This window comes from Anolis carolinensis, unplaced genomic scaffold (genome assembly GCF_035594765.1).
Source record: "Anolis carolinensis isolate JA03-04 unplaced genomic scaffold, rAnoCar3.1.pri scaffold_11, whole genome shotgun sequence".
Taxonomy (NCBI): domain Eukaryota; kingdom Metazoa; phylum Chordata; class Lepidosauria; order Squamata; family Dactyloidae; genus Anolis; species Anolis carolinensis.
In genome coordinates, this window is record NW_026943822.1 from 3,309,463 (window position 1) to 3,332,589 (window position 23,127).

The 23,127-nt window shown below is 41.8% G+C and overlaps 1 protein-coding gene across 8 annotated transcripts in view; it reads left to right on the plus strand.

The window, feature by feature from the left end:
* The window catches only part of akap13 (A-kinase anchoring protein 13), a 329,870-nt gene that overhangs the window by 142,272 nt on the left and 164,471 nt on the right, over positions 1-23,127 (plus strand). For all 8 annotated transcript variants that reach the window (XM_062963356.1, XM_062963358.1, XM_062963363.1 and 5 more), the window contains exon 8: positions 4,338-6,942. In XM_062963356.1, coding sequence (XP_062819426.1) covers positions 4,338-6,942 — 2,605 coding nt within the window. The remainder of the gene's footprint in view (positions 1-4,337; positions 6,943-23,127) is intronic.

The window sequence follows — 23,127 nt, forward strand, 5'->3', positions numbered from 1 at the left end:
GTGTAGTAACTGTGTAGTAACGGTGAGGCTGCGGATCATATTTTAGTTCCTGGGGACCAGTGGGGGTTCATGGACCTCAGGATACAGTAGTGTGTAGTAACTGTGTAGTTACTGTGTAGTAACGGTGAGGCTGCGGATCATATTTTAGTTCCTGGGGACCAGTGGGGATCCATGGACCACAGGATACAGTAGTGTGTAGTAACTGTGTAGTAACTGTGTAATAACAGTGAGGCTGCTGATCATATTTTAGTTCCTGGGGACCAGTGGGGATCCATGGACCACAGGATACAGTAGTGTGTAGTAACTGTGTAGTAACTGTGTAGTAACAGTGAGGCTGCGGATCATATTTTAGTTCCTGGGGTCCAGTGGGGGTCCATGGGCCACAGGATACAGTAGTGTGTAGTAACTGTGTAGTAACTGTGTAGTAACGGTGAGGCTGCGGATCATATTTTAGTTCCTGGGGACCAGTGGGGATCCATGGACCACAGGATACGGTAGTGTGTAGTAACTGTGTAGTAACGGTGAGGCTGCGGATCATATTTTAGTTCCTGGGGACCAGTGGGGATCCATGGACCACAGGATACGGTAGTGTGTAGTAACTGTGTAGTAACTGTGTAGTAACGGTGAGGCTGCGGATCATATTTTAGTTCCTGGGGACCAGTGGGGGTTCATGGACCTCAGGATACAGTAGTGTGTAGTAACTGTGTAGTTACTGTGTAGTAACGGTGAGGCTGCGGATCATATTTTAGTTCCTGGGGACCAGTGGGGATCCATGGACCACAGGATACAGTAGTGTGTAGTAACTGTGTAGTAACTGTGTAGTAACAGTGAGGCTGCGGATCATATTTTAGTTCCTGGGGTCCAGTGGGGGTCCATGGGCCACAGGATACAGTAGTGTGTAGTAACTGTGTAGTAACTGTGTAGTAACGGTGAGGCTGCGGATCATATTTTAGTTCCTGGGGACCAGTGGGGATCCATGGACCACAGGATACGGTAGTGTGTAGTAACTGTGTAGTAACGGTGAGGCTGCGGATCATATTTTAGTTCCTGGGGACCAGTGGGGATCCATGGACCACAGGATACGGTAGTGTGTAGTAACTGTGTAGTAACTGTGTAATAACAGTGAGGCTGCTGATCATATTTTAGTTCCTGGGGACCAGTGGGGATCCATGGACCACAGGATACAGTAGTGTGTAGTAACTGTGTAGTAACTGTGTAGTAACAGTGAGGCTGCGGATCATATTTTAGTTCCTGGGGTCCAGTGGGGATCCATGGACCACAGGATACAGTTGCTTTTTCCCATTTGCTGTGACAGGAAGTAGGGGAGATATTGTTACTAAAAGAATTGGTTGGTTGCCGAAGTAATTACTGAAGCAACAAATATGAAAAGGTTCTTGCAAAGTAAGCAAAAGGTGACCCAAATCTGGGTGCAAAGCTTTCTTCTGTAAAGGAAGCTCCTGGGGCCATTTTCCTTCCGGGAGGCATGTGGTGTGGTTCCCGAAGGCCCGCTTTGGAGGCAGAATCGGGGTGTTGGTTTTGGAAGTGGGGCATTCCCTCTCTCAGGGTGCAAGGTGGGGCCGGAGCTTCTCCCTATCCGCCCCAGAAATGGCTCTTCAGCAAAACCAGTTGCGAAATTGGTGGTGACGGTGGGGAGCATGTAATATTACTAATAATATCATTATATAGTGGTATAGTTCAATATAGTAATATATAATGTTAATATTGTACTATGCTAATAATATAATATATTGTACTAGCTGTGCCCGGCCACGCGTTGTTGTGGCGAAGTATGGTGGTATGGGAAATAAAGTATTGAGGAATTGGTGGTAGTTAAGGTAAAGGGTAAAGGTTTTCCCCTGACATTAAGTCCATTATAAATGGGTTATATAGCTGTGTGGAAGGGCCTTGTGTCTACACTGCCATATAATCCAGTTAAAATCAGATAATCTGTATTTTATAGGCAGTATGGAAGAGGCCTCAGTGAGGCCTAACTCTGCCTGTCCCCTGGGCTGAGTGGGTTGCTAGGAGACCAAGTGGAGCTTAGCTTTCTAACTGGCAGCAATAGGAATAAAATCAATTATTCCTCTCCCTCTAATTAGGACTTTATTTTTCTTTTCTTTTTGTTGTATGACCGTAGAGGCATGGATGAGGGGTTGTGCTGCCAAGTTTAGTGTTTCTGGGATGTGTAGTTTTGTTGTTTTGTCCTAGGCTGAAATTTCATTACCTTTTTATATATATAGACTAGCTGTGCCCGGCCATGCGTTGCTGTGGCGAAGTCTGGTGGTATGGGAAATAAAGTATCTTATATTATCTGCTTAGAACTGGATTATACGAGGCCCCTTCTACACAGCTGTATAAAATGCACACTGAAGTGGATTATATGGCAGTATGGAGTCAAGATAATCCAGTGCAAAGCAGATAATATAAGATTATAAATGGGTTATATAGCTGTGTGGAAGGGCCTTGAGTCTGCACTGCCATATAATCCAGTTAAAATCAGATAATCTGTATTTTATAGGCAGTGTGGAAGAGGCCTAAGTGAGGCTTAACTCTGCCTATCGCCTGGGCTGAGTGGGTTGCTAGGAGACCAAGTGGGCGGAGCTTAGCCTTCTAACTGGCAGCAATGAGCTAAAAACAATTATTCCTCTCCCTCTAATTTGGACTTTTCTTTTTCTTTTCTTTTTGTTGTATGAACGTAGAGGCATGGATGATGGGTTGTGCTGCCAAGTTTAGTGTTTCTTTGAATGCGATTTCCTGCTTCTTGGCGGGGGGTTGGACTGGATGGCCCATGAGGTCTCTTCCAACTCTACTATTCTATGATTCTGGGATGTGTAGTTTTGTTGTTTTGTCCTAGGCCGAAATTTCATTACCCTTTTATATATATATACAGTAGAGTCTCACTTATCCAACATAAACGGGCCGGCAGAATGTTGGATAAGCGAATATGTTGGATAATAAGGAGGCATTAAGGAAAAGCCTATTAAACATCAAATTAGGTTATGATTTTACAAATGAAGCACCAAAACATCATGTTATACAACAAATTTGGCAGAAAAAGTAGTTCAATATGCAGTAATGCTATGTAGTAATTACTTTATTTATGAATTTAGCACCAAAATATAATAATAATAATAATAATAATAATAATAATAATAATAATAATAATAATACTTTATTTATATCCCGCCACCATCTCCCCAACGGGGACTCGGGGCGGCTTACATTGGGCCATGCCCAAAACAATACAATGTAAACAGCATATAAAAAAACAGCACAGCACAGTACAATAAGCAATACAGTAAATAATATCCATTACAAAATAAAACAAGGAGACAATGAAAACAAGGACAGACCACATGAACATTAAGTAAAAACTCGGGGTGAGAAAGACATAACAAATAAAAACCACAGTGTAGTAACGGTGAGGCTGCGGATCATATTTTAGTTCCTGGGGACCAGTGGGGATCCATGGACCACAGGATACAGTAGTGTGTAGTAACTGTGTAGTAACTGTGTAGTAACAGTGAGGCTGCGGATCATATTTTAGTTCCTGGGGACCAGTGGGGGTCCATGGACCACAGGATACAGTTGCTTTTTCCCATTTGCTGTGACAGGGAGTAGGGGGAGCAACGGAAAAGAAATATAAAATGGTTACTCTCCAAAATATAACAATTTATTGAAAACATTGACTACAAAAATGCGTTGGATAATCCAGAACGTTGGATAAGCGAGTGTTGGATAAGTGAGACTCTACTGTATATATATAGATGTACAGTACGTATAATTTGTAAGCCGCTCTGAGTTCCCTTCAAGGTGAGTAGGGCAGGATATAAATGTAATAAACAAATAGTAAATAAATAAATAGAATGTGTAACCCTTGGACTTCCTCTTTCCTAGGAAAGATTGCTGTGCAGTTTTTCTTTAAAATTATTAGGAGCACTAGCTGTGCCCGGCCACACGTTGCTGTGGCTAGGACTTAATTTTTCTTTTCTTTTTGTTGTATGAACGTAGAGGCGTGGATGAGAGGTTGTACTGTCAATTTTCAAGGTAGAGGGGCATTCAGTTTAGTTGTTTTATCCGGTGCCGTGATTCCATTACCCTTTTATATATATAGATTGGGGAAAGGGTTTTGTCGGGGGTACTTTGAATGCGATTTCCTGCTTCTTAGCAGGGGGTTGGACTGGATGGCCCATGTGGTCTCTTCCAACTCTACTATTCTATGATTCTATGATTCTATGATTTTGAGGCTCACAAACTATTACGTGGGCTCTCCAAGTGTGCTTCAAAGAAAACAGCATTTGACCTCCTTCCTCCTTTCTTCTTCTTTTCCCTTCCAGAATCCAAGCGAATGCCCACAACCTGCGCAGACCTGCAAGGACGGTAGTCCAAGCCCTGAAGCGAGGGACCGTACAGGTGCGCTAGGAGACGATCTCCGTGAGACCACGGCAGAAGGAAACCAGGGAGACACTTCCGACCCACTGGATCTAGAGGCAATCCAGATTTCGGTGCTTCCTTGCTTTGAGGAGGGTGTAGACAACCCGAGACCTTCCTGTTGGAGTGAAAATACAATTGCCGAGCTGCAGAAAGAGGAAGAGGAGGGGCTAGGCTTCAAGGCAATATCGGAAGAACGTGACGAGCAGCCGTGCCTGGTTAATGGCCTTCATGGGACGGCGGAGCTCCCCTCCTGTGGATGTACAAACAGGGAAGCTGGGATGACCTCCTCCTATGTTGCTGTGGGGTCAGGAGACCTATGCGACGGTGGTAACTTTCCCCAGGAAGTGGAGACAACCACACCAAGAGGCACAAAGCAGCCAACTTCCTGCAAGGAAGGCAATGTCGTGATGGGGCAAGGAGAGTGCAAGAGTTGTACGGGATCCACAGATGTGACCATAACAGCCCAGCGGTCTGTGGAGAGCGAGGAGAGTGATAGCAAGACCTCTGCAGTGGTGTCCACCACAGATCCTGCCGTGTCCTTGCTTGGAGATCATCGTGCCGTTGCTCCTTGCCAAAGTGGGGGTGAGGATGGACCTGGAGAAGTGAGGCCTCCACAAGGTAATGAGCTTGTGAGTTTGAGTGCGGATGTTAGTCCTTTTGAGACCCGTGAACAAACAGGGTCAGAGATTCCCAGCAAGAGCAACAAGAAGGAGTTTGTGGAACGTCCTGAGGACGGCGAGCACCTGGGAAATGAGGTGCAAAGTTCAGCTCCGGACCCTGAAATAATAAACACGGCAGGGATTTTGGAGAACTCAACAAAACATGTAGTAGAAATGAACAGTAATGGAGAGGAACGGAAAGATGGACATACAGATTGTATGAATGTTGGGATGGGTGATTTGGAACGGAGCGTCGGAGTCCAAGATGTTGGTCCTGCTCCAGGTGCGGAAAGCGATAAGCCAGGTCCAATGTGCGTTGAGGCCAGTGACAGTATGACATCGATTGCAGCTGACGGGCAGGAGGAGCAAAAAAACCTTGAGCTGAAGCTGCCAGGAACTGAAACCAGCAGCTGTGGAGGAAGTGCTGACTCTACCCTTTTTGTTGTTGCCCATGAGCAGGGAGTTGGCACAGATGAGCAGCGCAGTGGCTCCGTCTTGTGCACGGAGCCCACCTGTGCCTCTGATCTCCCTCCGTGCTTCCCGAGCCCCGCAGTGCCATCCCTTGCCGAGGAGCAGACTCTCAGTAAACAAGCCGAGATGGCAGGAAGCGATTGTGAGCCGGACCGGTTTAGCAAAAACGCTCAGGAATTCATCGCTGCGGCTTCCGCCTTGCTCGTGGAAGACGTTATCCAGCAGGCCCGGCTGACTCTGGCTCGGGAGGAGAAAGCCCAGGCAGCCCCTTCCGGGCAGAAGGACCTAGCCCTGCCTTCCCTTGGCAAGCCTACGGATAATTTAATGGGCACACCCTCTGCCGTTCAGGATAATGAAGCCAAACAAAACCAGGAAGTCGCGGCAGAAACAGTAGGGAAAGAAGAGACTGCGGTTGCCGAGCAGGGAAGCCCCGTGTGCCTCAAGCTAACAACATCAGATTCTTCTCCGATTATCGGGCAGCAATATTTGGGTGAGAACAGCTCATCCTCACGGCTGCCTGAAAGTGGCAAGGAGGCAACTTCGTTGGAAGGCTTGACAACAACAACAGCTGTTGTAACGCCATCTCCTGCTTGGGATCAGGTGGACAAAGAGAGCCCCAAGGATGGCTTAAAGGGAGAAGCCGGTGAAGCTGGGGCTCATCAACCAACGCTTGTGCTGTCGGAGGATGCTCCTCTGTGCGACGAGAGGGTCCTCTCTGCTGATGCCGTGGCACACAGACACGTGGATCTTGATTCAGCTTCGTGTGGAATTTCTGAAGCCAGTGGAGCTTCTGATTTAATGGAAGTCCCACTGCTCCCCCCCTGTGAGCTGCCCACGGGAGCCGGTCTTGCCCAGGAAGGGGAGGAGGTGGACAATGTGCCTTCAAGGATAGCGCTTCAGCCGATTGCCGAAGAGCCCCCATGCGATTGTGACCCCGGTTCAGACATGCTCCTTTTGGTGGGTGACACTAGTACCCTCGTGGCTGACGTGGTCCCCGTGGAAGCCCACAAGGAGAAGGGGGAAGAAAGCCACGCTGGGCCCCAGGAGCAGCTTTGGCCACCCTCTCCCTCACGTGTGGTTGAACTTCTGGAGAAAGTGGAGGTGCCCAGTCATCCTGGTCCTGAACATGGAAGTGTTTTGGTGGATCATGTTGATCAGATAGCCAAAGAACCCCATGAAGCCCCACCGAAGGCCGATTCAAATGGTCCTTTGGTGTCTTTGGATAGAAATCCCATGGAAATATCTCCCTTAATGGAATCTGAAATTGAGACCCAGCATGTAGAAGACGCCACTGGAGAAGGGGATTTACATTTGCAACCAGACGGATTGGTGAGGAAGAATGAAAACTTCGGGTCCGCAAGATTGTCACCTGCTGCAGGTAAGCAACCACTTCACAGTGTGCTTTGACACATGGGATTTATTTATTTATTTATTTGTTTGTTTGTTTACAGCATTTATATTCCGCCCTTCTTCCTCACCCCGAAGGGGACTCAGGGCGGATCACATTACACATATAGGCAAACATTCAATGTCTTTAACATAGAACAAAGACAAGACAAACATAGGCTCCGAGCGGGCCTCGAACTCATGACCTCCTGGTCAGAGTGATTCATTGCAGCTGGTTGCAAGTGGCTGCTCTCCAGCCTGCGCCACAGCCCGGGCCTTTTTCGTGTCAGGAGCAACCTGAGTTGCTTCTGGTGTGAGAGAATTGGCCGTCTGCAAGGACGTTGCCCAGGGGATGCCAAGAGAAAAATGTCACTTTTTGCTCACTGCCCCAGAGATCAACATTAATGGCAATTGTGGGAATGTGATTCATTTCTTTGGAAAAATTACTGGGGAAAACTGTGCAGAGGTTTCTTCCTTCATGTCCGGTGTCATCTGTCTTCTCCGTATTTACCAATAAGTCGAGAGGAACAAAACTGGATTTTGAATGTTGTGCTTCAAGGATTCAGGGGCTTTGTTGTTGCATCCTTTCAAGTTGTTCCTGACTTATAGAGACCTCAAAGCAAACTTATCCCAAGATTTATTCACGGGGATGAGGGGGAGATTGTTGCCTTTGCAGAGGGAGTGGGACTTGCCCATGGTCACCAAGTGAGTTTCCATGGCTGAGCAGGGATTCGAACCCGGCTCTCCAGAATCGGAGTCCTATACTCAAATCACTACTTCAGCTTCAACGAACAAAAACACTGAATCCAAGTTTCCTAGGGGAAGCTCTGTTATTCCTTTAGTAGACTGCGTGCTAACAAATTTTAGATAGCACATCTTTTCATGGACAGTAGCTGACTTTATCAGATGCAAATAGCCGTCTAATAATCTATATGTATAAAAGGGTAATGAAATTTCGGCCTAGGACAAAACAACAAAACTATACATCCCAGAAACACTAAACTTGGCAGCACAACCCCTCATCCATGCCTCTACATTCATACAACAAAAATAAAATAAAAATAAAGTCCTAATTAGAGGGAGATGAATAATTGTTTTTATCCAATTGCTGCCAGTTAAAAGGCTAAGCTCCGCCCACTTGGTCTCCTAGCAACCCACTCAGCCCAGGGGACAGGCAGAGTTAGGCCTCACTTAGGCCTCTTTCACACTGCCTATAAAATACAGATTATCAGATTTTAACTGGATTATATGGCAGTGCAGACTCAAGGCCCTTCCACACAGCTATATAACCCATTTATAATCTTATATTATCTGCTTTGAACTGGATTATCTTGACTCCACACTGCCATATAATCCACTTCAGTGTGTAGTCGGACACAACTGGACTTAATGTCAGGAGAAAACCTTTACCCTTTACTTTAACTACCACCAATTCCTCAATACTTTATTTCCCATACCACCATTACATGTATTTTTTTCCTATTATTATTATTATTATTATTATTATTACATGTATTATTTTACTCTATTATTATTAAAAGGATAAAAAGGTAAAGGTTTCCCCTGACGTTAACTCCAGTCATGTCTGACTGTGGGGGTTGGTGCTCATCTCCATTTCTAAGCCCAAGAGTCGGCATTGTCCGTAGACACCTCCAAGGTCATGTGGCCACTGGCATGACTGCATGGAGCGCCGTTACCTTCCCACTGGAGCAGTACCTATTGATCTACTCACACTCTGGGGGTTGGTGCTCATCTCCATTTCTAAGCCCAAGAGCCGGCGTTGTCCGTAGACACTTCCAAGGTCATGTGGCCGGCATGACTGCATGGAGCACCGTTACCTTCCCACTGGAGCAGTACCTATTGATCTACTCACACTCTGGGGGTTGGTGCTCATCTCCATTTCTAAGCCCAAGAGCCGGCGTTGTCCGTAGACACCTCCAAGGTCATGCAGCCATTGGCATGACTGCATGGAGCGCCATTACCTTCCCGCCGAAGCGGTACCTATTGATCTACTCACACTCTGGGGGTTGGTGCTCATCTCCATTTCTAAGCCCAAGAGCTGGCGTTGTCCGTAGACACCTCCAAGATCATGTGGCCATTGGCATGACTGCATGAAGCGCCATTACCTTCCCGCTGAAACGGTACCTATTGATCTACTCACATTGGCATGTTTTCAAACTGCTAGGTTGGCAGGAGCTGGAGTTAACAGTGGGTGCTCACTCCGTTCCTGGGATTTGAACCTGAGACATTTCGGTCTGCAAGTTCAGTAGCTCAGCACTTTAACACACTGAGCCACTGGGGTTCCATTAAAAGGATACATAAGCACATTTACATGGAAGAAAATGAGAATAATAATTTGATCAGAGTTGGACAGTCTTATCTTAAATTTGAGCTTGATGTAAATATTCAAAAACATTTAACCTACTGATGCCTTGATTCATGCAATTTTATTGATATCTATTTTTATTTCTGAAAATTACCACTCTCGGCTTATATTAGAGTCAATGTTTTCCCAGTTTTTTTGGTGGTAAAATTAGGTGCCTCGCCTTATATTCGGGTCGGCTTATACTCAAGTATATATGGTATCCTTCAAGAGCAAATATAGCCAGAAAAATAGCCTTTTGGTTGTGGTTTCCTTCCAAGCAAGTGCTTTGTGGGACCCAGAGAGTTCAGTCATGTCCTCATCGCAGCAAGCGTCAACTGGAGAAGACAACAAACAGCCCGAAAGACATACAACAACCCTACAACAAACATTGCCGTGTGTCAAGGTTGCTGCTGCACGTCAGCTGCTAAAGTTCAAAAAGCCTTGGTCTAAATTGAGCCAACCTGTTTCCAAACATACTTTCAGATCATAGGAAAAGGGAGGCAGGGGAAAAAGCATTTCAAGCCGTTGCCCGGTTTATACATTTCTGAATCCTTTGCTGATGCGATCACCGATCCTTCCTAGTTCGGGTTTCCAACTTGACAAAATAAAGGGCAGGAGGCGGATTTTGGCTGCTGAACAACTTGACAGGAGGAGACTTGACGGCATCAGGACAGACTGGTTAGATGCCTTACTCAACCACTTTGCCTCTTCGAGATCGGGAGTTTGTAGAATTCGTTGGGAGGTTTTTTTTTTTCAGGTTAAAAAAGGAAGTACCGTATATACTCTGGTATAAGCCGACCCGAATATAAGCCAAGGAACCTAATTTTACCACAAAAAAAGTGGGAAAAATTGACTCCAGTATTATTTATTTATTTATTTATTTGCGACATTTATATCCCGCCCTTCTCACCCCGAAGGGGACTCAGGGCGGTTTACAAGTATATATACATACAATATATTATATTATACAACTATATCACAATATTATTAGTAATATTGCATGTAATATAAATATACAATTATAATAGTGAATTATAATAATTATTACATTGTATTACATCATAATATTATTATTAATATTACATGTATATACAATGTATTATAATATTAGTATAGTATAATATTATTATATATCATTATATCATTAAATTAGGGTTTAATTTAATTAGGTATAAGCCAAGGGTGGTAAATTTCAAAAATAAAAATACAGTAGAGTCTCACTTATCCAACATAAACCTTGCTCTTCCGACAAGCTTTCAATGGGTGAAAAACTCGGGTCTATGTCTGTTTTTATTGTTGTTTTTATTGTTTTTATTGTTACATTAGAGTCTCACTTATCCAACATAAACCTTGCTCTTCCGACAAGCTTTCAATGGGTGAAAAACTCGGGTCTATGTCTGTTTTTATTGTTGTTTTTATTGTTTTTATTGTTACATTAGAGTCTCACTTATCCAACATAAACCTTGCTCTTCCGACAAGCTTTCAATGGGTGAAAAACTCGGGTCTATGTCTGTTTTTATTGTTGTTTTTATTGTTTTTATTGTTACATTAGTCTCACTTATCCAACACTCGCTTATCCAACGTTCTGGATTATCCAACGCATTTTTGTAGTCAATGTTTTCAATATATCGTGATATTTTGGTGCGAAATTCAAAAATACAGTAATTACTACATAGCATTACTGTGTATTGAACTGCTTTTTCTGTCTAGTTTGTTGTATAACATGATGTTTTGGTGCTTAATTTGTAAAATCATAACCTAATTTGATGTTTAATAGGCTTTTCCGTAATCCCTCCTTATTATCCAACATATTCGCTTATCCAAGCTTCTGCCGGCCCGTTTAGCTTGGATAAGTGAGACTCTACTGTATTATAACTATATCATTCTATTATTATTCTATTATTATAGTAGTATAATATCATATTATTACTATTATATTATATTATTATTATATTATTCATTATTCATGATTATATTGAAACTCGAATAGAGAGAAATCAGTGTGGAAACTTTGTGAAGCTTAAAATGCAAGACGTACCATAGATTGTTGTACATGGAAATAATGGTAGTAAACAGTTTTTGATTTATTAAATACAGTTATATATTACACTTATACATTTTTGTTATTTAAACTATACATATTGCGGAATTATGTTTGTTTGTTTTCTCAAAGTGACACACCACCCTAGGTTTTTTGATGAATTTCGACACACCAAGTGCAAAAGGTTGCCCATCACTGATTTATACTATTATTTTAGTGTTTATTAAAAAAAAAACCGTGAAACAGTGTGTCCAAGAAAAGCGAACCACAAAGCAGCGAGGGAACACTGTATTTACAAAAAAAAACACACAGTTTCAATGTGTTGTGCTTTCTTGCAGTTCTACCTTGCACTAAATTTAGTCGTAATAATTCGTTGCAAATCCAATTTAGAGGAGGGCGGGCTTGCCACACCTGCGATTGTTTGGGGCAAACATCAGAAAGGTGGCACGAGAAAGTGAGGAAGGAGAACAATCCGCTGTTTACATTTGAACAGAAGTCTGGGCAGGTGGGGCCGGGAAAGCCTGCGCTGAAACTATTATTAAGCACGGCTAAAGATTCCACATCTCGGATTTTATCTTATTTGGCAAAATACTGTATATACTCGAGTATAAGCCTAGTTTCTCAGCCCTTTCTTTAAGACTGAAAAAGCTCCCCTCGGCTTATACTCGGGTGAGGGTCCTGGTTGCCTTATATTTGGGTCAGCTTATACTCGAGAATATATGGTACATTTATTATTTTTCTCTATTATTATTGGTATTATTACATTTATTATTTTTCTCTATTATTGTTGCTACTATTACATGTATTTTACTCTATTTTTATTATTATTAATAATACATTTATTATTTCACTCTGATCTTATTATTACTATTACAGTAGAGTCTTACTTATCCAAGCTAAAAGCGAATATCTTGGATAATAAGGAGGGATTAAGGAAAAGCCTATTAAACACCAAATCTATATATATAAAAGAGTGATGGCATCACGGCGACCCACAAAACAGCAAAACTACAGGCCCTCCAACCTCGAAATTTGACAACACAACCCATCATCCACGCCACTAGGTTGATACAACAAAAAGAAAGGAAAAATAAAGTCCTAATTAGAGAGAGAGGAATAACTGCTTTTATCCAATTGCTGCCAGTTAGAAGGCTAAGCTCCTCCATCTTGGTCTCCTAGCAACCCAATAAAAATAATAAAAAACACTAAAAAAATAATTAAAAACACTAAACAATTAATACAATAAAATAAAATACTATAATAACAGAAAATAACTAAAAATAATACAAGAAAATAATCAAATATAATAAATAAAAAGATAACTTACAATAAAATTAATTAAAAATATATAAATAACGTCAAATAAAAATTACACAACAATTTTTAACCAATACCACCATCACTTTGCCACAGCAACGCGTGGCCGGGCACAGCTAGTTAGGTTATAAATTTAGAAATTAAGCACCAAAACATCATGTTATACAACAAATTTGACAGAAAAAGTAGTTTAATACGCAGTAATGTTATGTTGTAATTACTGTACAGTAGAGTCTCACTTATCCAACATAAACGGGCCGGCAGAACGTTGGATAAGTGAATCTGTTGGATAATAAGGAGAGATTAAGGAAAAGCCTATTAAGCATTAAATTAGGGTATGATTTTACAAATTAAGCACCAAACATCATGTTTAACAACAAATTTGGCAGAAAAAGTAGTTCAGTATGCAGTAATGCTATGTAGTAATTACTGTATTTACAAATTTAGCACCAAAATATCATGATACAGTAGAGTTTCGCTTATCCAACGTAAACAGGCCGGCAGAACATTGGATAAGTGAGCTGCTGAACTTGCTGACCTAAAGGTCAGTAGATGAAATCCAGGGAGCGGGGTGAGCTCCCGTTGACAGTTCCAGCTTCTGCCAACCTAGCAGTTCAAAAACATGCAAATGTGAGTAGATCGATAGGTACTTCTCCAATAGGTGGGAAGGTAATGGCGCTCCATGCAGTCATGCCAGTGGCCACATGACCTTAGAGGTGTCTATGGACAACGCCGGCTCTTTGGCTTAGAAAAGGAGATGAGCACCAACCCCTAGAGTGTGAGTAGATCAATAGGTACTGCTCCAGCAGGAAGGTATTGGCGCTCCATGCAATCATGCCAGTGGCCACATGACCTTGGAGATGTCTATGGACAATGCCGGCTCTTTGTCTTAGAAATGGAGATGAGCACCAACCCCCAGAATGTGAGTAGATCAATAGGTACTGCTCTGGTGGGAAGGTATCGGCGCTCCATGCAGTCATGCCAGTGGCCACATGACCTTGGAGGTGTCTACGGACAACGCTGGCTCTTTGTCTTAGAAATGGAGATGAGCAGCAACCCCTTGAGTGTGAGTAGATCAATAGGTACTGCTCCAGTGGGAAGGTAACGCGCTCCATGCAGTCATGCCAGTGGCCACATGACCTTGGAGGTGTCTACAACAACGCCGGCTCTTTGGCTTAGAAATGGAGATGAGCAGCAACCCCCTGAGTGTGAGTAGATCAATAGGTACTGCTCCAGTGGGAAGGTAATGGCGCTCCATGCAGTCATGCCAGTGGCCACATGACCTTGGAGGTGTCTATGGACAACGTCGGCTCTTTGTCTTAGAAATGGAGATGAGCACCAACCCCCAGAGTGTGAGTAGATCAATAGGTACTGCTCCAGTGGGAAGGTATCGGCGCTCCATGCAGTCATGCCAGTGGCCACATGACCTTGGAGGTGTCTATGGACAATGCCGGCTCTTTGTCTTAGAAATGGAGATGAGCACCAACCCCCAGAGTCAGACATGACTGGACTTAACGTCAGGGGAAACTTTTACCTTTTTTTAGATCTGAAAGAGTATTGCAGAGCCTGGAAAGTCTCTTTACTGTTGCTCGCTGCTGTTAGTAAGTAAGTAAGTAAGTAAAAGTTTATTTGTATACTGCCCTCTCTCCCGAAAGGGACTCAGGGTGGTTTCCAATATAAAATCAGCATAAAACATTGTACAATAAAACACTGAAAACACTACAAAACGCTATAAGAATTAAAAACAAAAACAAAACATTAGACTCGTGCTTGGCGTGAATCAGCATTTAACAAGCTCCATTTTATTTTTGTGCGGGAGGATAGTTGGACATTTCAATAGCATGGGAGCGGCTGTAAGATGAGCCTCGGAGAATGTTGATTTCATGGAAACTCCTCCTCCTTGTCCCAGGCTGTATTTATTCCCTCCCACCCACTGCTTTCTGTCTCTTTGGGACTTTGATGTAGGATGGCACCGGTTTTGATTTGATTCGAAATGGGAAAGAACAATTAGATCCAAGTGGACGATAGAGTAAGGCTGGCGTTTGCACTGAATTTCATGGAATTGGAAGCCAAACAAAGCAAGTCCGTCAGCATCAAAACAGCTTAATCACAGAGCCGGGTGCTTTCTCCCCTTGGTCAGAGAGGGCACGGAGGCACGCCGGGGGCGCGGGCGGGGGGCTGGCAAGGCTAGACTATAATTAGCCTGCGCTTCCTGCTCTGCACCTGCTGCGAATCCGATCTCGGGACCGGCGAGTGCGGAAGTATTCTTACTTGGGCTCACTTTGTCGGTGCCGTCCATTACTGGCGTCGGGACAGCAAGCAAAATGGAATTAAGCAGTGGAGCTTATACGTCTCCCGCTTCCCCACCGACAAGCCTTCTCTCCATGTGAAAGGTAGGCCAGGAAATGGGGAACAAGAAGGGCTCCTAATAGCATTGGGTCTCGATAGGTTTGGGGTTTCGACTCCCAGCCAGCATGGCCAAGGATTCTGGGCATTGAGGTGCAAAACATCTTGTGTTGAGAACTACTGTATATAATAATAATATATAATACTAGCTTTGCCCGCCCACGCGTTGCTGTGGCTTATGCCACAGCATCATGTAAAATCATAACCTCATTTGATGTTTAATAGGCTTTTTCTTAATCTCTCCTTATTATCCAACATATTCGCTTATCCAACATTCTGCCGGCCCATTTATGTTGGATAAGTGAGACTCTACTGTAATAATAATAATAATAATAATAATAACCTCCCAGCAGCAAAGAACTGGTGGGATCACAAAGCTGCAAAAGTATTGGAGAATGAGCACGCAAAGATACTGTGGGACTTCCGAATCCAGACTGACAAAGTTCTGGAACACAACACACCAGACATCACAGTTGTGGAAAAGAAAAAGGTTTGGATCATTGATGTCGCCATCCCAGGTGACAGTCGCATGGACGAAAAACAACAGGAAAAACTCAGCCACTATCAGGACTTCAAGATTGAACTTCAAAGACTCTGGCAGAAACCAGTGCAGGTGGTCCCGGTGGTGATGGGCACATTGGGTGCCGTGCCAAAAGATCTCAGCCGGCATTTGGAAACAATAGACATTGGCAAAATTACGATCTGCCAACTGCAAAAGGCCACCCTGCTGGGATCTGCACGCATCATCCGAAAATACATCACACAGTCCTAGACACTTGGGAAGTGTTCGACTTGTGGTTTTGTGATATGAAATCCAGCATATCTATCTTGTTTGCTGTGTCATAATAATAATAATAATAATAATAATAATAATAATAATAATAATAAATCACACAGTCCTAAATGCTTGGGAAGTGTTCAACTTGTGATTTTGTGATAGGAAATCCTGCTTATATATATATCTCGTTTGGTGTGTTATACTGTGTCCTTCTGTCAATAATAATAATAGTAGTAGTAGTATTAAAGAAGGTTGGAAGAGACCCCTTGGGCCATTTAGTCCAACCCCCTTCTGCCTTTGTGGACCAAAAGCACTAGCAAAGCACCACTTAATAATTAATAATTAATTAAATAATAATTAAAAAACAATTATAAACAAGCAAAGCTTTTGAAGGCACGTACCAGGCGAAGGAGGAGGTGGGAAAGGCATGTGGAGGGGGGGGGGGGAAACCACCACCGTGGGGGCCAGATAAATGGCTTCGATGGGCCGCATGTGGCCACGGGGACTTAGTTTGGGGACCCCTGATCTAGATGGCCTTTGAGGGTCCCTCTCCTTACCGATAGTCTTATGAGACCATCTAGATCAGGGGTCCCCAAACTACGGCCCACGGGCCGCATGTGGCCCATCGAAGCCATTTATCCGGCCCCCACGGCACAAAGGCAGAAGGGGGTTGGACTAAATGGCCCAAGGAGTCTCTTCCAACCCTCTTTATTATTATTATTATTATTATTATTATTATTATTATTATTGACACAACGACATAGTATGACACAACAAACGAGACATATATGCTGGATTTCGTATCACAAAATCACAAGTCAAATACTTCCCAAGTGTTGCTGCTGTTGTTGTTGTTGTTAAATATTATTAATAACATTGAGGCTGGGTGGCCATCTGTCGGGTGCTTTGCTTGTGCTTTTGGTGCGCAAAGGCAAAAGTGGGTTAGACTAAATGGCCCAAGGAGTATCTTCCAACCCTCATTATTATTATTGTTATTATTATTACAGTAGAGTCTCACTTATCCAACATAAACAGGCCGGCAGAACGTTGGATAAGCGAATATGTTGGATAATAAGGAGGGCTTAAGGAAAAGTCTATTACACATCAAATTAGGTTATGATTTTACAAATTAAGCACCAAAACATCATGTTTAACAACAAATTTGGCAGAAAAAGTAGTTCAATACGCAGTAATGCTATGTAGTAATTACTGTATTTACGAATTTAGCACCAAAATATCACGATGTATTGAAAACATTGACTACAAAAATGCGTTGGATTATCCAGAATGTTGGATAAGCGAGTGTTGGATAAGGGAGACTCTACTGTATTAAGGAGCCCCGGTGGCGAAGTGTGTTAAAGCACTGAGCTGCTGAACTTGCGGACCAAAACGTCCCAGGTTTAAACCCCGGGAGCGGCGGGAGTGCCCGCTGTTAGCTCCAGCTCCTGCCAACCTAGCAGTTCGAAAACATGCCAATGTGAGTAGATCAATAGGTACCGCTCCGGCGGGAAGGCAACGGCGCTCCATGCAGTCATGCCAGTGGCCACATGACCTTGGAAGTGTCTACGGACAACGCCGGCTCTTCGGCTTAGAAATGGAGATGAGCACCAACCCCCAGAGTCGGACACGACTGGACTTAACGTCAGGGGAAACCTTTACCTTACAATATATTATATTATTAAAATTGATATAAAAATATCATATTATAAAACTGAGGCGGGGCCAGGTAAATGACCTTGGAGGGCCGCATCCGGCCCCTGGGCCTTAGTTTGGGGACTCCTGGTCTAGATGGTCTTTGGAGGTCTCTTTGTTTACCTATGGTCTTAAGTTACGGTTGACCTTAAGTTACGGTTGTGGGATCATGTTATTTACCTATTAAGCAGTAGACCCTCTGGATTGTTTTTAGGATTCATTCAGCACTTTAAGTATTACACCTGCTGCATAATTATCCCTCCCTGATAACTTGATATTGCTTTGCACGTTGGCCTGGATCTTTTGACCCAAATCGGGATTTTAATATTATTGTGTATATTGACTTTTATGACTGTTTTTAATCATGTTGAAGTTTTACTGCTCGGTTTAATGTTTTATCTGATTTGTGCTGTCGTGTCTGGGCATGGCCCCACGTAAGCCGCCCCGAGTCCCTCCGGGGAGATGGGGCGGGATATAAGAATAAAATTATTATTATTATATTATATTGACCTAAGTCTGAAATGACTTGAAGGCACACAAAAACAATCCTCATTTTGTACTATTTCATCCTCGTCCGGCCCCCCAACAGTCTGAGGGAACGTGAATCGTCCCTCCACTTAAAGAGTTTGAGGACCCCTGGCCTAGATGAATGAATGGATGTGTCACGCTCCTCACACTTCCTTGTTTTCAGTACATTTCCCTACACATTCTCCAGAAAGAGAACTTTGAAATAGTTCTCTCCCGGCCCCACTCGCTTTGTTGCAGACACTAGGAAAGATCCAGTCTTCCCTCCTCCCCATGTTTTGTTTGTGGCTGGCCCCTCTTGACAAGCCTGCCTTCATTTATTTTGTTCGGAGCTTTTGCTGAGCTTGCTCTCGCTTGCCAGGACATGCTCTGCCTGTTCCCCCTTCTCCCTTTTGCCTCTCCGCTATTCCATGAACACAAACACAAAATCCTCTCCTGGCATCCCCTTTGCTCTGTGTTAAACCTGTGCATAAACAAGGATTACAAAGTTACATAATTAAAAACATATAACAAATAAACTATATATGTATATACTCAAGTATAAGCCTAGTTTTTCAGCCCTTTTTTAAGACTGAAAATGCCCCCTCGTCTTATACTCGGGGGAGGTCCTGGTTGGCTTATATTTGGGTCAACTTATACTTGAGAATATATGGTACATTTATTATTTTTCTCTATTATTATTGGTATTATTACATGTATTATTTTTCTCTATTATTGTTGCTACTATTACATTTATTTTACTCTATTTTGATTATTATTATTAATACATTTATTATTTCACTCTGATCTTATTATTATTATTGCATTCATTATTTTACTCTATTTATTATTACATGTATTATTTTCCTGTATTTATTATTATTATTACATGCATTATTTTACTCTATTATTATTAAAAGGATACATAAGCACATTTACATTGAAGTAGATGAGAATAATGATTTGATCAGAGTTGGACAGTCTTGTCTTAAATTTGAGCTTTATGTAAATATTCAAAAACATTGAACCTACTGATGCTTCAATGAATGTAATTTTATTGGTATCTATTTTTATTTCTGAAATTTACCACCCTCGGCTTATACTGGAGTCAATGTTTTCCCAGTTTTTTTATGGTAAAATTAGGGGCCTCAGCTTATATTCGGGTCGACTTATACTCGAGTATAATTCAAACAATTAAAACCGGAAAAGTAAAACCATTATAAAAATACATCAATCAACATCAACAACCAGTAACCGGAAAAAGTGGGCATGTTCAGTTGTATGACATTTGAATGACACTTTTCCTGGTTAAAAGGGAACACAGAACAGAAAAATAAGGTGAGAAACCAAGCACAGTTGGAACACTGCAAGAGCAGGAAGGTTTTGTCAGATTCAAATTCAAATCCAAATTTATTTAATGCTTAGACCAGGGGTCCCCAAACTTTTTAAACAGGGCCAGTTCACAATCCTTCGAACCATTGGAGGGCCGGACTATAGTTGGCCACCAAGCAATAACAACAACAATAACAATAATAATAATAAAGAGGGTTGGAAGAGACCCTTTGGGCCATTGAGTCCAATCCCCTTCTGCCTCTGTGCACCAAAAGCACAAGCAAAGCACCCCTGACAGATGGCATCCCAGCCTCAATGTTAATAATAATAATAATAATAATAATAATAATAATAATAATAATAATAATAATAATAAAGAGGGTTGGAAGAGACCCTTTGGGCCATTGAGTCCAACCCCCTTCTGCCTTTGGGCACCAAAAGCACAAGCAAAGCACCCCTGACAGATGGCATCCCAGCCTCAATGTTAATAATAATAATAATAATAATAATAATAATAATAATAATAATAATAATAAAGATGGTTGGAAGAGACCCTTTGGGCCATTGAGTCCAATCCCCTTCTGCCTTTGGGCACCAAAAGCACAAGCAAAGCACCCCTGACAGATGGCATCCCAGCCTCAAAGATAATAATAATAATAATAATAATAATAATAATAATAATAATAATAATAATAATAATAAAGGCCACCCTACTGGGATCTGCGCGCATCACCCGAAAATACATCACACAGTCCTAGACACTTGGGAAGTGTTCGACTTGTGATTTTGTGATACGAAATCCAGCATGTTTATCTTGTTTGCTGTGTCATACAATAAATAATAATAATAATAATAATAATAATAATAATAATAATAATAATAATAATAATAATAATAATAAAGGCCACCCTACTGGGATCTGCGCGCATCACCCGAAAATACATCACACAGTCCTAGACACTTGGGAAGTGTTCAACTTGTGATTGTGTGATACGAAATCCAGCATGTTTATCTTGTTTGCTGTGTCATACAATAAATAATAATAATAATAATAATAATAATAATAATAATAATAATAATAATAATAATAATAATAAAGGCCACCCTACTGGGATCTGCGCGCATCACCCGAAAATACATCACACAGTCCTAGACACTTGGGAAGTGTTCAACTTGTGATTTTGTGATACGAAATCCAGCATGTTTATCTTGTTTGCTGTGTCATACAATAAATAATAATAATAATAATAATAATAATAATAATAATAATAATAATAATAATATAATTGTCCCAGCCCCGTGGTTCTTCATTAGGAGCCGCGAGTGTGTAAACTCGGGCAGGGCCTGTGCTCCTCCCCCCTCTATTGCAACTCGCTTCTGGTGTGAGAGAATTGGCTGTCTGCAAGGACGTTGCCCGGATGTTTTTTATGCTTGTGGGAGGGAGGCTTCTCTCATGTCCCCGCATGAAGCTGGAGCTGACAGAGGGAGCTCACCCGCGCTCATCATCAGTCCTGCCAGCACAAGGGTTTAATCCACTGCACCCCCGGGGGCTCCAATAAGCGAATTAAAACTATACATGTGTCTGCATGTGCATGTCTCTGTATATGAGTGTGTGTTAAAAATAATAATTGGAAGAGAAGAGAACCCTTGGGTCATTTAGCCCAACCCCCTTCTTTTGTGCCGTGGGGGCCGGATAAATGGCTTCGATGGGCCGCATGTGGCCCCCGGGCCTTAGTTTAGGGACCCCTGGCTTCGACCATAGGTCTTTCGCATGCAAGACAAACAAACAAATACACAAAAGCCAGACCATCAAATACAATATAAAACATGCCATTAAAACCCCATATGAATCATTAAAATATTAAAATGCTGCAAATATCAATGTCAGGATATGCCCTTCAAATGCAACATATGTCATGGATTAGCACCAACATAATTAAAAACAAGATAAAACCAAGTAAGTACAGCATTATTAAAACCCAAGGAAGGTTTTGTCGCTCGTCCTCAATCACACACAAAAACTTGTGATAGATTCCCAGTTGCACAGAAGTTACGATTCCTTCATGCATGCATTTACCTGTATTTTAAAACATTGAATGGCAGATTTTTGGCATTGACCCTGCATTGTAGATCAGAATAATGATAAATACACACAAATGTCTATACTAGACAATGTCGAAGAGATAAGCAAACACTATAAAGGTTCAAAACATAAAAAGAGATGTGACATGCAAAGGCTACAGAAATAGTCAGGCCTCTCTGAGTATAGAGCTATCTTCTTTCTATGTGAAAAAGATAAGCAAATACTATAAAGGTTCCAAACATAAAAAGAGATGTGACATGTCAAGGCCACAGAAATAGTCAGGCCTCTCTGAGTATAGAGCTATCTTCTTTCTATGTGAAAAAGATAAGCAAATACTATAAAGGTTCAAAACATAAAAAGAGATGTGACATGTCAAGGCCACAGAAATAGTCAGGCCTCTCTGAGTATAGAGCTATCTTCTTTCTATGTGAAAAAATAAAGGTACTATAAAGGTTCAAAACATAAAAAGAGATGTGACATGTCAAGGCCACAGAAATAGCCAGGCCTCTCTGAGTATAGAGCTATCTTCTTTCTATGTGAAAAAATAAAGGTACTATAAAGGTTCAAAACATAAAATGCACTTTGTAATTTAGAGCATCATGTACAAACATTATTACCTGAGAGTTAACAACAATAATAAAAATAATAAGTACAGTCAACTGTTGTAATTCACAGTAGTATCTTCCAGACTGTAATGTTTAAAGGAAACAGTTTCCTTTAAACATTACAGTCTGGAAGATACTACTGTGAATTACAACAGTTATAGTATTTGCTTATCTTTTTCACATAGAAAGAAGATAGCTCTATACTCAGAGAGGCCTGACTATTCTGTGGTCTTTACATGTCACGTCTCTTTTTATGTTTTGAACCTTTATAGTGTTTGCTTATCTCTTCGACATAGATCAGAATAACAACAACAACAACAGCAGCAGCAGCAACAACAACTTTATTCTTATACTCCGCCTCCACCTCCCCGGAGAGACTCGGGGCGGCTTACATAGGAACATACAATCGATAATTTAAAACAATGTAGCAATAAAAATGTAAACAACATAACACAACAATTACCGTATATACTCGAGTATAAGCCGACCTGAATATAAGCCGAGACATCTAATTTTATTACAAGAAAACTGGGAAAACATTGACTCCAGTATAAGCCGAGAGTGGTAAATTTCGGAAATAAAAATAGAAACCAATAAAATTACATTAATCGAGGCATCGGTAGGTTAAATGTTTTTGAATATTTACATAAAACTCTTAATTTAAGATAATACTGTCCACCTCTGATTAAATCATTGTTCTCATCTTCTTCAATGTAAATGCCCGTATCCTTTTAATAATAAAAGAGTAAAATAATAAATGTAATACCCTGTTTCCTCTAAAATAAGACATCCCCAGAAAATAAGACCTAGTAAAAGTTTTGCTGAATTGCTAAATATAAGGCCTCCCCTGAAAGTAAGACCTAGCAAAGGTTTTGTTTGGAAGCATGTCTGCCAAACAGAACACCAGAGCTTGCAGGATTGGTAAATGTACGTACCATAGCGTGTTGTACATGGAAATAATGGTAGTAACAAGAAATTATTGATAGGATTCACAGTTTGTCTGGTTATGCTGGTTTGTGATGACAACTACTGTACAGTATATAATAAATGTTCA